Source organism: Hipposideros armiger, unplaced genomic scaffold, assembly GCF_001890085.2.
Source record: "Hipposideros armiger isolate ML-2016 unplaced genomic scaffold, ASM189008v1 scaffold_93, whole genome shotgun sequence".
NCBI lineage: Eukaryota > Metazoa > Chordata > Mammalia > Chiroptera > Hipposideridae > Hipposideros > Hipposideros armiger.
In genome coordinates, this window is record NW_017731443.1 from 2,416,387 (window position 1) to 2,430,430 (window position 14,044).

At 57.8% G+C, this 14,044-nt stretch overlaps 1 protein-coding gene across 4 annotated transcripts; it reads left to right on the forward strand.

The window, feature by feature from the left end:
• Positions 1–6: 6 nt before the first annotated feature.
• Positions 7–13,702, forward strand: MAP4K2 (mitogen-activated protein kinase kinase kinase kinase 2). 4 transcript variants are annotated; one of them, XM_019645577.1, is made up of 32 exons: positions 7–123; positions 248–305; positions 527–617; positions 708–772; positions 1,067–1,122; positions 1,421–1,468; positions 1,553–1,595; positions 1,963–2,035; positions 2,115–2,246; positions 2,324–2,386; positions 2,766–2,847; positions 2,938–3,045; positions 3,478–3,556; positions 3,968–4,026; positions 4,726–4,766; positions 4,852–4,890; positions 4,981–5,014; positions 5,135–5,240; positions 5,323–5,411; positions 5,495–5,536; positions 5,633–5,717; positions 5,812–5,891; positions 5,980–6,040; positions 6,134–6,251; positions 10,567–10,625; positions 10,706–10,809; positions 10,905–11,082; positions 12,357–12,425; positions 12,545–12,631; positions 12,869–12,939; positions 13,038–13,093; positions 13,203–13,702. In XM_019645577.1, the coding sequence occupies exons 1-32, from the start codon at positions 28–30 to the stop codon at positions 13,288–13,290; spliced, it is 2,460 nt and encodes an 819-aa protein (XP_019501122.1). In that variant the 5' UTR covers positions 7–27; the 3' UTR covers positions 13,291–13,702. The 4 variants fall into 4 exon arrangements, with proteins under 4 accessions (XP_019501122.1, XP_019501123.1, XP_019501124.1 ...); XM_019645578.1 differs by having other exon boundaries at positions 5,347–5,411; XM_019645579.1 differs by lacking the exon at positions 12,869–12,939 and having other exon boundaries at positions 13,203–13,294.
• Positions 13,703–14,044: the final 342 nt, after the last annotated feature.

The following is a 14,044-nucleotide window of genomic DNA, read 5'->3' on the forward strand; positions in this document are numbered from 1 at the left end:
GCCCGCCGGCCCGCCCGGCGCCGGGCCATGGCGCTGCTGCGGGACGTGTCGCTGCAGGATCCGCGGGACCGCTTCGAGCTGCTGCAACGCGTGGGGGCCGGGACCTATGGCGACGTCTACAAGGTGCGCCCGGCGCCTGGACGGACGGGAAAGCAGCGAGGAGGGTGCCAGCTCCGCGCCCTGCCGCGGGATCCAGCCCCCAGCCCCGCCCCCTCCTCATCCCGCTTCTCCCCCTCCGCCCCTGCAGGCCCGCGACACGGTCACGTCCGAACTAGCTGCGGTCAAGATAGTCAAGCTAGACCCAGGTGAGGGCCCGGGGCCAGGGCCTCTGCGCTGGAGGGAGGGCAGAGAGCCTCGCTGCGCGGTGTGAGGGACAGAGTTGACATTTCAGAGACCTCCTGAGAGGCAGGCCCCTGGAGGTGCTGTCAAGCTCCGAGAGAAGCACTCTGTGCCCCTTTGCAGATGAGGGCACTGAGTTAGGGCGATCCCTCTACGTCCCCCACCCATGATGCCCTGTGCTCCCCAGGGGACGACATCAGCTCCCTTCAGCAGGAAATCACCATCCTGCGTGAGTGCCACCATCCCAATGTGGTGGCCTACATTGGCAGCTATCTCAGGTGAGGCCACTTTTTTCCCCTGCTCACCCCCAGGCAGCCCCCATGTGGCCTTGCCATGTGCCTACCCCAGCTCTGTGTCCCCCTCCCCAGGAATGACCGCTTATGGATCTGCATGGAGTTCTGTGGAGGAGGGTCTCTGCAGGAGATTTACCACGGTGAGGGCCAGGACTCCAGGCCCCAGAGGGCCACAGCATTCTTCCCACCCCCACCCCAACATAGGGCAGGAGGGAGAGCTGGGGCCCTGGACTTGGTCCCCTCTCTACTCACTGGCTCTGTGACCTTGAGAGAAATACTATCCTTCTCTGGGCTCTGTAGCCCAGACTGCAGGGAGGGGATGTGGGCAACCTCTTTCACCTAGCAGTGTCTGCTGCTTCCCCAACCCGGGGTGGCCTGGGAGGGTCAGCCTATCCCCCCAGATCGCCATACCAGCCTTTGCCCCTTCATTTCAGCTACTGGGCCCCTGGAGGAACGGCAGATTGCCTATGTCTGCCGAGAGGCACTGAAGGTAGAACCCCCAATCCCCAGGAGCTGTGGGCAGGGAGCCCAGCTGACTAATGTGGAATTGGGGGGTGGGGTGGAGTGCCTCAGGCAGGGCTGGCCTGAGGGGCTGTGGGTCCTGGGGGAAGGGGCCCCAGCCCTGTTGCCGGAAGCAGCCCATTTCCCTCTTGGCTCAGCCACTTCCTGTTTGGGGAGAGGGGAGGAGGAAGCGGCTTGGGTGGGGGGCCCCAGCCCTCAGAGGGGGTTCAGGAGAGGTGGGATGGTGCTGGGTAGCTGCCCTCAGGGGGGCTCCTCTTTGTCCCCAGGGGCTGCACCACTTACATTCTCAGGGGAAGATCCACAGAGACATCAAGGTAGGGTTTGGCTTCGGGCATCAGGGAGGGAAGAGGTGGCTCCTGGGAGCACCAGATGGGATCCTCTCTCCTCCATTCCCACAGGGAGCCAACCTACTCCTCACCCTCCAAGGAGATGTCAAGCTGGGTCAGTACCCTGGGGACACAATCAGGGTGAGGGTTCTGTGGGAGCTTCCGGCGTCTTAGAGTCTGCAAGCTCTGGGTGACCTTGGACAAGTCATTTTACCACTTGGGCCTGTTTCCCCATTGAAAAAGTGGAACAGTCCTCCCTGCTAGAAGTGGGGTCTGCATAGAATCCAACAGGCGACCTAGCCAACAGGTCAGAAATAGAAGGTGGTTGACCCCTCCCAGGAGGGGGACCTGCCTTGGCAGTTGTGGTTGAAGTTGGTCTGCCTGCTCTCTGAGCCCTGCCAGGTGCATCCTGAGCCTGAGCCCTGGAGGTGGTGGGGAGTGGCAACCAGAGAGAGGGTGAGAGTCACTCTTTCTCCCTGCAGCTGACTTTGGGGTGTCAGGCGAGCTGACGGCATCTGTGGCTAAGAGGAGGTCTTTCATTGGGACTCCATACTGGTGAGGCTGCATCATGGGCTGAGGGAGTGGGAGCCACAGGTAGGGCACCCGGCCATCCTATCTGTGACCCCGCCTCTAGGATGGCCCCGGAGGTGGCTGCTGTGGAACGCAAAGGTGGCTACAACGAGCTGTGTGATGTCTGGGCCCTGGGCATCACCGCCATTGAGCTGGGCGAGCTGCAGCCCCCTCTATTCCACCTGCACCCCATGAGGTCAGCTGAACACCTGCCCCTTGCCTGACCCCAGGGGCCCTGCTGACCCTCGACTCCTGACCTTGTGTTCTCCACAGGGCCTTGATGCTCATGTCCAAGAGCAGCTTCCAGCCGCCTAAGCTGAGAGACAAGACTCACTGGTGAGGACCCACATCCCCTGCTGGGGCCCCCTTTTCAGCCAGTCTGCACAGGGGCGGAGGAACCTTCTGCCAACTCGCAGGGTACAGCCTCAAGAGCCTTGCCCTCTCTGAGCCTCCACAGACCACCTGTGGGAGGGGCCTGGGCCCCACCTCTGGGCCCTGGACGGTGTGCACAGGGAAGAAGGGCAGATGGTCGATGATGGAGGAGTCTCATGTCGCAACAGCAGGATTGCTCAGGCCTTTTGCCCTCGGCCTCCAGCTGGCTCCTTCCTGGGCGGGCCTAGCAGGCTCCTCTAGAGCGGTGGCAGGAGGCAGGTGGCAGGATGTCCTGCATGAGGGCTGAACCTGGGTCTGGGGCGGGGGCTCTTATGCCCACTAGGACCCAGAATTTCCACCACTTCCTCAAGCTCGCCTTGACCAAGAACCCTAAGAAGAGGCCAACAGCAGAGAAGCTCCTTCAGGTGGGAGACAGGGAATGGGGCGGGGGTTCGAAGCTTGAACGCAGGATCCTGGGGGCCAGGGACCAACCCGAGTCCCCCTCAATCCTCCAGCACCCATTCACAACCCAGCAGCTCCCTCGGGCTCTCCTCACACAGCTGTTGGACAAGGCCAATGACCCCCACCTGAGCACCCCCTCCCCAGAAGACTGTGACCTGGAGGTAAGTGAGGGGAGCTGGCAAAACGGGTCTTGGCCTGGCCTGGTTGTAGGGAGTGCAAAGGTAAAATAGGTCAAGGTCCCTTTAAGTTGAATATTTCCAGCACAGGGAGCTTCCCTCCAGGTGAGCCACCCATTAGGAATCTTCCCTGAGCCGGTCTTGCTTCCCTACACTCCCCCTTGATAGGTTCCTGCCTTTGGTCCAGGCTGACCATGAACCGCGCTCAGCCATCTTCTGTTTTCTGTGTGATCTTTGGCCAGTTACTTGCCTCTCTGTGCTGGTTTTCTCATTTGTGAAATGAGGGTGCCATTTAATATCATAATGATCTTAGAGGGCTGTGAAAACAAAACACGTCGATGTGTGCAAAGCAGGTCCAATGATACCTGGCGTGAGGCGAGTGCCAGGTGTGTGTCCACTGTTTGTGTTCCTTCTTAGACTTATGACATGTTTCCAGACACCATTCATTCCCGGGGTCAGCACAGCCAGGCTGAGAGGACCCCCTCAGAGATCCAGTGTGAGTTGGCGGGGGGTGGGAGTGGCTGTGTGTGTGGATTTGTTGGGGGGGCTGAGTGTGTGGATTTGGTGGGGGGCTGAGTGTGTGGATTTGGTGAGGGGGCTGTACATGTAGATTTGGTGGAGGGGCTGTGGATTTGTTCAGGGGGGCTGTGTGGATTTGGTGGGGGACTGTGTGTGTGGATTTGGTGGGGGAACTGAGTGTCTGGTTTTGGTAGGGGTATGTGTATATGGATTTGGTGGCGGGGGCTGAGGGTGGTTTTGTGGGGGATGTATGTGGGTTTGGTGAGGGAGCTATGTGTGTAGATTTGGGGGAGCTGAGTGTATGGTTTTGGTGGGGGGGGCTGTGTGTGGATTCCTTGTGAATGTGTGGGATGCCAGCCCTCCAACCCTTGTACGCTCGGCCTCTCAGTTCACCAGGTGAAATTTGGTGCTCCACGCAGGAAGGAAACGGACCCACTAAATGAGCCGGTGAGGGGGCTGGCTGTGTGGGAAGGGTGGTGCGCAGGGGTGGGCTAGGGTGCTATGCTGGAGGTCAAGCATCTCAACTCAAGGATGTTTGAAGCAGTGGCAGCCTGGCCCTCAAGCCTTGGAAAGCTGTCCAAGCCCAAGCAGGCCTGTCCCACCGAGGGACATGGAAGGCTAGGGGCTCCTTCCTGGGCCAAGTTCCTTTGGATAGTCATCTAGAAGGTGGCAAGGTGACCACACCTTTCTAAAAAGTAGGCCTGTCACATGCCCAAGCCCCCACTTCACCCTGTTCAGTGCGTTTCTCTCTGCCTCAATATCTGCGTCTGTCATTGGCTGTCTGACTCACAATTTTTCTGGTCTCACTGTCTCTCATTATCATCATCTCTTCACTCCCACAGTCTCAGTCACTCTATATCTTGCTCTGTCGCCATCTCTATCTCATTCTCTCTTGCTGTTAGTCTGTCTGACAACCTCTTTGCCTCATTCTCTCTCTCTCTCTCTCTCTCTCTCTCTCTCTCTCTCTCTCTCTCTCTCTCTCTCTCTCGCGCGCGCGCGCGCGCACAAATCTCTCGCCTATTACCATGTCGTTTTCCATTTGTCTGTGTGTCTGTCTTCTCTCTCACAATCTCTTGATCGCCTTCTCATATTGCCTTTCTTTCTCTCTGCCTCTCTCCCCGTCTTCCTGATTCGGTTTCCCCACAGTGGGAAGAGTGGACGCTGCTGGGAGAGGAGGATCTGAGTGGGTGAGTGAGGGAGAGAGAAGCTGCAGGGGAGGGGTTGGGGGCAGCAGAAAAGGCGGACCCCTAACCTCATCCCCTTCCTGCTCAGGAGCCTGCTGCAGTCCGTCCAGGAGGCCCTGGAGGAAAGGTGACAGGCTGGGCTCACAGGAGGAATGGGGCCGCCAGGCCTGGGCTCAGTCACATCTCACCTCATTTCCCTCTTATTCGTGCACCATAGGAGCCTAACCATCCGACCAGCTGTGGAACTCCAGGTTCGGAGTGGAGGGAAGCTGGGGGTGGGGGCAAGTGCTGCAGAGGGCGCTGTTAGGGTGGAAGCAGGTTACAGGGTGATTTGCTAACAGCTGGGCTGGGCCCCCCTACCCTCCTGCCAGGAATTGGACTCTCCACACGATGCCATAGGAACCATCAAGCGGGCCCCACTCTTGGGAGCCTCCCCTTCTGAGCCTCCAGCTGAGGACCCTCTATCTAGCCCCTCAGGTGAGTCCTAGGCTTGGGGGACCGGGAGGCAGGCCCAGCGTGAGGGCTGGGGCTGGAATTCACGTTGAGTCTGTGCCTGCAGGAACCCCACCCCCTCCTCTCCTAGGCCCTGACAGCCCCCTGCCTCTCCCCACCTCCTGGGCCACCATGAAGCACCAGGAGGATTCTGAGGTGAGGGGGGGCGCCACAGAGGGACTGGGGATATGAGAGGCCAGGGGCGTCACACCAGCCCTGACTTCTCCCTTCCCTCCCAGAGATCATCTTGCCATGGGCTTCCCCCGACCCCCAAAGTGCACGTAAGTGTTTGCCCCGGCCCCCGCCGCACTGCTGCCCTGCAACCCCTCTGCCCACTGCCCCTGTGCTGCTTTACCAGCTTCTCGCCTCCTCCCCAGATGGGCGCCTGCTTCTCCAAGGTCTTCAATGGCTGCCCCCTGCGGATCCACGCTGCTGTCACTTGGATTCACCCTGTCACCCGGGGTAGGCCATGCGCAGGGAGGAAGCAGGAGTCTGGGAATCCCAAGCTTGGGCCAAGGGGCATGGCTGACCTCTGACCCCGTACCCAAACCTGCAGATCAGTTCCTGGTGGTAGGGGCTGAGGAAGGCATCTACACCCTCAACCTGCATGAACTGCATGAGGACACACTGGAGAAGGTGAGGCCCGGCAGGCTGTGGAGGGCAGAGCGCCTTGGGGTGTCTGGGGTGCTGACCCCCTGTCCACTTGTCGCTCTGTGGCCTCCAGCTGATTTCACACCGCTGCACCTGGCTATACTGTGTGAATAATGTGCTGCTGTCACTCTCAGGTACAAATGGGGGCACGCGGGGGGCTGGGAGAGGCAGGGGATGCACCCTGCCCACCAACACTCTCTGAGCCCCCCTCTCTCTCTCCCTGGCAGGGAAATCCACGCACATCTGGGCCCATGACCTCCCAGGCCTATTTGAGCAGCGGCGACTACAGCAGCAGGTCCCCCTCTCCATCCCCACCAACCGCCTCACCCAGCGCATCATCCCCAGGTCAGGGAACCCCATGGGAGCCTGGGTGTGCAGGGGACAGGAGAGTAGCAGGGAGACAAAGGGGCAGAGCCGGAGTTGGAATATGGCCTTGCCCGCTATTGGAGCCTTAGATCTTAGACATGTTAGTTTGCCTCTCTGAGCCCGTTTCCTCATCTGTCAGTGCAGTTGACTGCCTCCCCTCCCCCTCCCCCGAGCGGCCTGTTGGAAGGCAAGAAGGAGATAGTGGATTTGAAAGTGCTTCACAAATTGTGGGAGCTGTGGTTGTTCGAATGTGGGCTAAATGCTTACTGAGCACTTAGCATACGTCCGGTCTTATGCTGGGCTTGCAGACAAGGAATCAGTGAGTCCTTAAGGTCAGCACCTGATACTGAGGTGCACCAGAGGGAGGGCTGGGAGGGGCGGGAAGCTTCTGAGAGGGCAGGTTTGCTCCTGGAGTTTGGAAGTGTAGAGAAGTCCTCCAGGCAGACGAGGGAGAGGGAAGAGCAAATGTGAATGCATGTTGGTCACCTGGGGAGTTATAAGGTGTTTGCAGAGCAAGCTGCACAGGTGGCAGAGTGCCTCCTTTGATGGTAGGCCCAGGATTTGAGCTTTATCCACCTGGCCGCAGCACCGTGAGCATTTTAGAAGGACCCCTCTGTGTGTCAATCAGGATTCTTCCTGCAGGTGATTCAACTCACTGGCTTAAGCATGAAAGGGAATTTATACACCTGAAACTAATTTAAAAAAAAAAAAAGAATTTAAAGGCTCGTGTAACTGAAAATCTAGGCGTAGTGTTAGCTTCAGCTGGACCCAGGCGTAAATGGCATCATCGGGAACGTTTCTGCATCTCTTGGCTCTGTTTTCCTCTTGTCGCCTTCATTCTCACATGGGCTTCCCAGTTAACCGATGGGTGCTAACCGATGGGTGCCTGCAGTGCTAGACCAGCATTCCACTAGCTAAAACCCTGTGGAACCAGAATTTCTATTTACAAGTAATTTCCACAACAGCCCCGCGGCCCGTTCTCATTGGTGTAGCTTAGGTCCATGCCCACCCCTGAGCCAGTCTCTGTGGCCAGAGGATGAAGAGCTTAGGGGGAGGGGTCGTGAGGCCTGAGTCACATGCCCCCTTCTTGAGCTGGGGGTAGGGAGAGAAGTTTGACTGGACAGATGAAAATAAGAGGCATCTGGGGCAGCCGGTTAGTTCAGTTGGTTAGAGTGCAGGGCTCATAGCACCAAGTTTGCTGGTTCCATCCCCACATGGGCCGCTGAATTGCGCCCTCTACAGCTAGAATGAAAGGACTGCTCGACTTGGAGCGGATGGGTCCTGGAGGAACACACTGTTCCCCAATAAAATAAAATTTAAAAAAAATTAATTAAAAAAAAAAGAGGCATCTGCTGGCCGGCTATGGTGACATGACAATGGCAAGGATAGATTGGAGGGGGAGGCTGAGGGCACCTGGAAAGGAGGCCAGCATAGTGACCTGAGAAGACGGGGGTTAGGCTATGGTATGGTGAGAACCGGAGAGAATCAAGCAAATGGGGGATCTCCAGGGGGATAGATTGTGTTGTGTATTTATGAGGTGTCCAGGGAGGTGTCCAAGTTAGTCCCTCATTCATTATCTACTCAGCACCTAGTATGTGCCAGGCAGTGTTCTGGGGGCATGAAATACATCTGTGCACTAAGAAGGCTTTATATTCTTCAGATTTTTATTGATAGAGACAGGCAAACAGTCACCATAAATGTGGGGTATATTCTGAGATGATGCATAGAGGGGAAAGTGCTATGTAGAGAGGGCGGGCCAGGAGGTGTGGGGCATGGATTGTGGGATTTTTTGTTTGTTTGCTTTTGTAAGATTTTTTTTATTGGGGAATTGGCGGAGGGGAACAGCGCTGGGGAATCGGGGACGGGGAACAGACAAGTTGCTGTCCTTTTGTTCTTCAGTGTAGTTGCGGAGGACATCGCTTCACTGGCCCATGTTGGTATTATCATTGCACTCTTCCCGGGTGAGGCAGATCGGTCGCTGGTCACTGGATGGCCGCTCACGGTGGCTCTTGGCAGCTCACGCCGGCTGCAGGCCGCTCATGATAGCTTACGGGAGCCCACTGCAGTTCCACTGCAGCCTACGCCATCGCCGGCGACTCATAGCAGCCCAGCTCCAGGTCGAGCCGTTGTTCACAATCTTAGCTGTAGAGGGCGCAGTGTCACTGGCCCTCATGTGGGATCTGAACCGGTGCCCTGCTGCTCAGAGCTGGCGTCCCAAGCCAACTCTTAACAAATGCGCCACTCGGCCGGCCCTGGATTGTGGTTTTAAACCGGGTGGTCAGGAAGGACCTCGCTGAGATGGTGCTTATTTGAGCAAAGACTTGGAAGAGGTGATGGAACAAACCCCGTGGATACTTGGGGGAAAGGCGTCCCAGGGAGGGGGGAATCAGTGCAAAGGCCCTGGGGCAGGAGCAGGGCTGGCCTGGTTGAGGACCAGTAAGGAGACTGGTGTGGCCAGATAGATGAAATGAGAGGGAGACAATGTGACAGGGCCCTGTGGCCACAGTGAGGCCTTTGGCTTTGACTCAGAGCAGCCTGAGTATCACTGCAGAGGAGTTACATGGACTGAGGGATCACTCTAGCTGCTGTGTTGAGAATAGATTAGGGGGGATGAGGGTGGAAGCAGGAGACCTGTCAGGAGGCTGTAGCAGTAATCAGATGGGAGGTGATGGTGGCTTGGGCCAGGGTAGCAGTGAAGGAAGAGAAAAGTGGTTGGATTCTGGTTTTATTTTGAAAGTTGAACCAACAGGATTTCCTGACAATTGGTGGATGGAAGAAAAAGAGAGTTGAGGATGACTCCAAGCTTTTTGGCCTAGGCAACAGGAAGGATGGAGCTGTCATCAGCTATGGGTGGAGCAGAATTCAATGTTGTTACATTGAGTTTGAGATGCGCAAGTGGGACCTACATCAGCCATTGGCTGGGTCGAGGCTGAGTTCCAAGGTGGATGGCCAGACTATGGGCTGTGGTCTTGGACATTATGACAAGGTGGGTGGTGGAAGATGTGGGCCAGGCTGGGGAGGCCAGGCCAGTGGCCACACCACCTGGAAAGTTGGGGGCCCAGGCCCTTCCTGCAGTGTGTTCACTTGAGGTCCGCATCTGGATGCCCAGCCTCAGGGCTTCCTAAGCTCAGTCCAGCCTTTGCTTTGGCCCAGGATCTATAGGAAACAGGCCCATTGGAGCCCTAACAAGTCATAGGCAGCTTTGGGCGTGTGCTTGGGAAATCACGGAATCCCAGTGTCCACTTCAAATGTAAACAACAGAGAAGCAGAATTGTTTGGAGAAAAAAATCTAATACAAAAATCTCTCTCATCCGAAAGGCCAGTTGGGGAAGAGAGTAGGAGGAACAAGGGGAGGGAGAGGAGTGAGGACAGAGGGGCAGAGATAGACAGGCCGGCAGGCGTTGGCTTCCTCGGTGGGGCCCACATCCTGGCAAGAGTACAGCCAGGGCCTGGCTCGCTGGGAGGAGGTGGCAGGGCTGCTGACATGTAGCCCTAGTCCCCAGAAGAAGTAGGCTCAGGAGGTCCCTTGGGGGGTTGGGGGACAGCCAGTAACCAAGACAAGGACCCCACTTCTCCCCAGGCACCAAGGCGAGCCAGCCACTGGCTGCACATGGCCGTGGTCTCAGCTGAAGCAGCTGGGGACAGGCCATTGCCGTTTCCTACGTCTTAATCTCCGGGCCTGTTTGCCCATCCATGACACAGGTCACATGGGGCGCAGCTGGGCTGGGAGCACCCGGGCCTGCCTCAGCTCCCAGTCCCTCCGTGCTCTCATCTCATCGTTCATTTCTCATTTATACCCAGCTTTTGCCTAAAAAGGATTTTTAGTGACTGGAAATAGGTGTGAAAGTAATAACAGAGGATGTTAAAAGCTAGCCCTTTGTGCGTACACGCAATGTGCCAGGCTGTGCTGTAGCCCTTCCCTGTATTAACTCATTTAATCCTCACTGCAACTATGGGGGGGGTGTGCCACTGTTATCCCACTCTACAGATGAGGAAACTGGGGTGTGGAAAGGTTAAGTGACTTGCCCAAAGTTACACAGTTAGAAGTAGTTCTGTGATCCAAACCCCTGGACTGGGCTGGACAGGCTGTGAAGGGGGGTGCTGGAGCTGAGACACCGGCTTTAGATCCTGTGCCCTTCACAGCTGTGTTCCGTGGCAGGTCGCTTTGCCTCTCTGAGCCTCAGTCTTTTGCCTGTAAAGTGGGGAAGATGATAGTACCCACCTCTTAGGGCTCTGTGGGGGCCTTGCTCATGGATAGCACCCATGACATGTGCCCTGGTTATCACCCCTACAGGCGCTTTGCCCTGTCCGCCAAGATTCCTGACACCAAAGGCTGCCTGCAGTGTCGTGTGGGTAAGAGCGGGGCTGGACAGGACCGGGGAGTGGATGGGGCACCAGCTCAGGCCGGTGCCCACTGCTTGCCTCTCTTGCAGTGCGGAACCCCTACACAGGCAGCACATTCCTGCTGGCCGCCCTGCCTGCCAGCCTGCTCCTGCTGCAGTGGTATGAGCCGCTGCAGAAGTTCCTGCTGCTGAAGGTGTGGGGCTGGTGGGTGAGGCCAAGGGGACCCTCAGGTGGGGGGCAGGGGCCTGGGTGGGAAAATGGAGACCTAAGCACCCCTGCTGCCCCCAGAACTTCTCCAGCCCCTTGCCCAGCCCAGCAGGGATGCTGGAGCCACTGGTGTTGGATGGGAAGGAGCTACCACAGGTGTGCGTGGGGGCTGAGGGCCCCGAGGGGCCTGGCTGCCGTGTGCTGTTCCATGTCCTGCCCCTGGAGGCCGGCTTGACACCTGACGTCCTCATACCACCTGGTAAGCAGGAAGGCTGGGCTGCCGTGTGTGTGTGTGTGTGTGTGTGTGTGTGTGTGTGTGTGTGTGTGTGTGTACATGCTTACAGCTCTACAGAGACCTTGGGGGCCCCAAGCTCCCAGCCTCCCTTCAGCTAGGCTCCTGTAAAAGATTTCAGTAGACTAAAGGGCTCAGCAGCTAAGAAAAAGCTGACCAACACTAAAGGGGCTGTAGGAACAGAGCCAAACCCGGCAAGGCAGGCTCCAGAGGCCTCCATTCTGAGCAAGGAAGCAGGACACTGGGTGTTGGGACAGCTCAGGGCAGTAGAGTGAGTGGCAGTGAGTAAAGGAAGAGGGAAGGTGCACTGGACTAAGGCCTAGCTGTGTCCCAGGCCCCGAACCAGGGGTCTAATGCGCAGGATTTCATTCTTTTTTTTTTTTTTAAGATTTTATTGGGGAATTGGGGGAGTGGAACAGCATTGGGGGATCGGGGAAGGGGAACAGACAAGTTGCTGTCCTTTTGTTCTTCAGTCTAGTTGTGGAGGACGTTGCTTCACTGGCACATGTTGGTATTATTATTGTGCTCTTCCTGGGTGAGGCAGTCGCTTGCCGGCCATTTGGATGGCTGCTCACGGTGGCTCACGGCAGCTCACACCGGCTGCTGGCCACTCATGCCGGCTGCCAGCCACTCACGCTGGCTGCCGACCACTCATGGTAGCTCACAGCAGCCCACTGCAGCAGGGGCTGCAGCCTATGCCATCGCCAGCGACCCACGGCAGCCCAGCTCCAGGTCGAGTTGTTGTTCACCATCTTAGCTGTAGAGGGCGCAGTGTCACTGGCCCTCATGTGGGATCCGAACTGAGGCCCTGCTGCTGCATCCCAAGCCAACTCTTAACCAACGCGCCACTTGGCCGGCCCAGGATTTAATTCTTAATCCTCACGTTGGCCCTGCAAGGTTGTCATCCTCATGCCTGTGTTATGAAGAAACCGAGGCTCGGAGATTCGAGGTCACACAGCAACTGAGTCCCGAAGCCTCGTTCTCCTGACTTCAGAGCCCCTGCCCTCTCCCAGCTCCCTGGGACTCACCCCGCTCTGTGGAAGGGTCCCTTCGCCTCTCTGAGCCTCAGTTCCCCAGCTGTGAAGTGAGATTAAGCCTCCTGACCCCATATCGGGCTGTTGTGAGAATGAAATGCCCTTATGGCCAAGGGTTGTCTGTAGCCTGTTCGTCCACCATGTCCTCTTGGGGCAACAGTAGGGCTGGTGGCTCAGTGCAGTCATGTCTCCCTTCTCTGCCTGCAGAGGGGCTCCCAGGCTCGGCCCAGCAGGTGATCCAGGTGGACAGGGACACAGTCCTAGTCTGCTTTGACCGTGAGTGCCCCCAGGGTTAGGGCTTCGGGCAGTGGAGGGTGGGGGGTGAGGGAAGCATGTGTGTCACCTCCCCAGAAGGGAGCCACCCTTCCCCGCCCACCAGCCCACTCCCTGTGCAGGCTGTGTGAGGATTGTCAACCTGCTGGGCGAACCCACGGCTACACTGGCACCTGTACTGACCTTTGACTTCCCCATTGAGACTGTGGGTGAGTAAGCCAGACAGCGATGGGGGGACAGGAATATCCCCCGCCTGGAGCATATGATGTGGGCCTAGGACTGGCAGTGGGACAAAGAATCAGGCCCCCTGGCCCCTCTTAAGAGCCATCCTGGTCACCTGTGGTCCGTGAGGACCTCTGTGGCTCAGACCTGGGCCCAGGGCATGGCTGGGGAAGCCAGTGTCCCCAGGGCAGGCACAGGGCTGACAGCAGTCTGGCCCCTCCTAGTGTGTCTGCAGGACAGCGTGCTGGCCTTCTGGAGCCATGGAATGCAAGGCCGCAGCCTGGATACCAACGAGGTGAATGGGACTCAGGAACCTGGCTGCCCTCCACCCAGTTGTCCCCACCTTTTAGGGACCACCCGCTGGGGTGGCCTCAGTATCCCTTTTCTTCCCAGGTGACCCAGGAGATCACAGATGAGACAAGGGTCTTCCGAGTGCTTGGAGCCCACAGGTAAGAAGGACATGGGGCTCCAGCCTCCCGTTCAGATGCCCCTGAGGCCAGATGGACGTGCCCAGGTGTCTTCCTGCCCTGCTCACCTCCGGTTCTCTCTCCCCTCCAGAGACATCATTCTCGAGAGCATTCCCACCGACAACCCAGGGGCTCACAGCAACCTCTACATTCTCACGGGCCATCAGAGCAGTTACTGAGCGGGCCTGGCCTGGCCAGTGACATTCCTGCACCCCACCTCCATGCCTTAGCTGCAGTCCATTTTAGGTAGAGGGTCCCCTCCCAGATCAGAGAAGCCCAGGCCCCCGGCTCTGCTGGGCTGAAGGGCGGAAATAATCCTGAGAAGTTCTGGGTCTGTGGAGGGGAGGGGAGGCCACCCCACAGCCCTGCAATAACTGGACCAGAGGAAGCTGCTGTCACCTGCCCCTCCCCTCGGGCAGCCCAGGCCCTGGTGCCCCTTGGCAGGGTGGGGGCAGGCCCTGGGTGATCCGTTCCACTTTGTTCCACATTTCCTCTCCACTCTTCCTGCCGAGAGCCTGCCCCTTTGCCCTGTCCTGGGAACATATTTAAGAGAGAGAACTATATTGGTATTAAAGCTGGTTTGATTTATTCCATTGGTCCCTTTGGGTCAGGGGCAGGGGGCACTGCGCCCTACTGCCTCATTTCCCTCCTCTCTCCTTCCCTCCAGCATATCTTTCTGTGGCACCAGGTGCTGCGGATGCACCATGGAAGGGCAGGCCACCAGTGTCGTGGTGGCTCCCTCATGGGGGTACCAGGCAGCAGTGCTGGGGAGGCCAGTGGCCCCATAAGGCGTCTTGCGGCGCTGTGTCTTCCTGGGCTCCCCTCTCAGGATAAGCCCTCAGCTTTGCAGTACTGCCAAGGATCATGTAGATGGGAGGTCCCTGAACAAAGGGACTCTCATCCAGGCAGCTCCGCCCCATATAGGATCTCATC

Excerpts from the sequence above, each read along its gene's own strand:
- MAP4K2 (XM_019645577.1), top strand. The coding sequence starts at position 28 with ATGGCGCTGCTGCGGGACGTGTCGCTGCAGGATCCGCGGGACCGCTTC. Across the intron at positions 2,387-2,765 it reads CTGAGAGACAAGACTCACTG|GACCCAGAATTTCCACCACT; the intron begins GTGAGGACCCAC and ends TATGCCCACTAG. Across the intron at positions 5,015-5,134 it reads GACCAGCTGTGGAACTCCAG|GAATTGGACTCTCCACACGA; the intron begins GTTCGGAGTGGA and ends CCCTCCTGCCAG.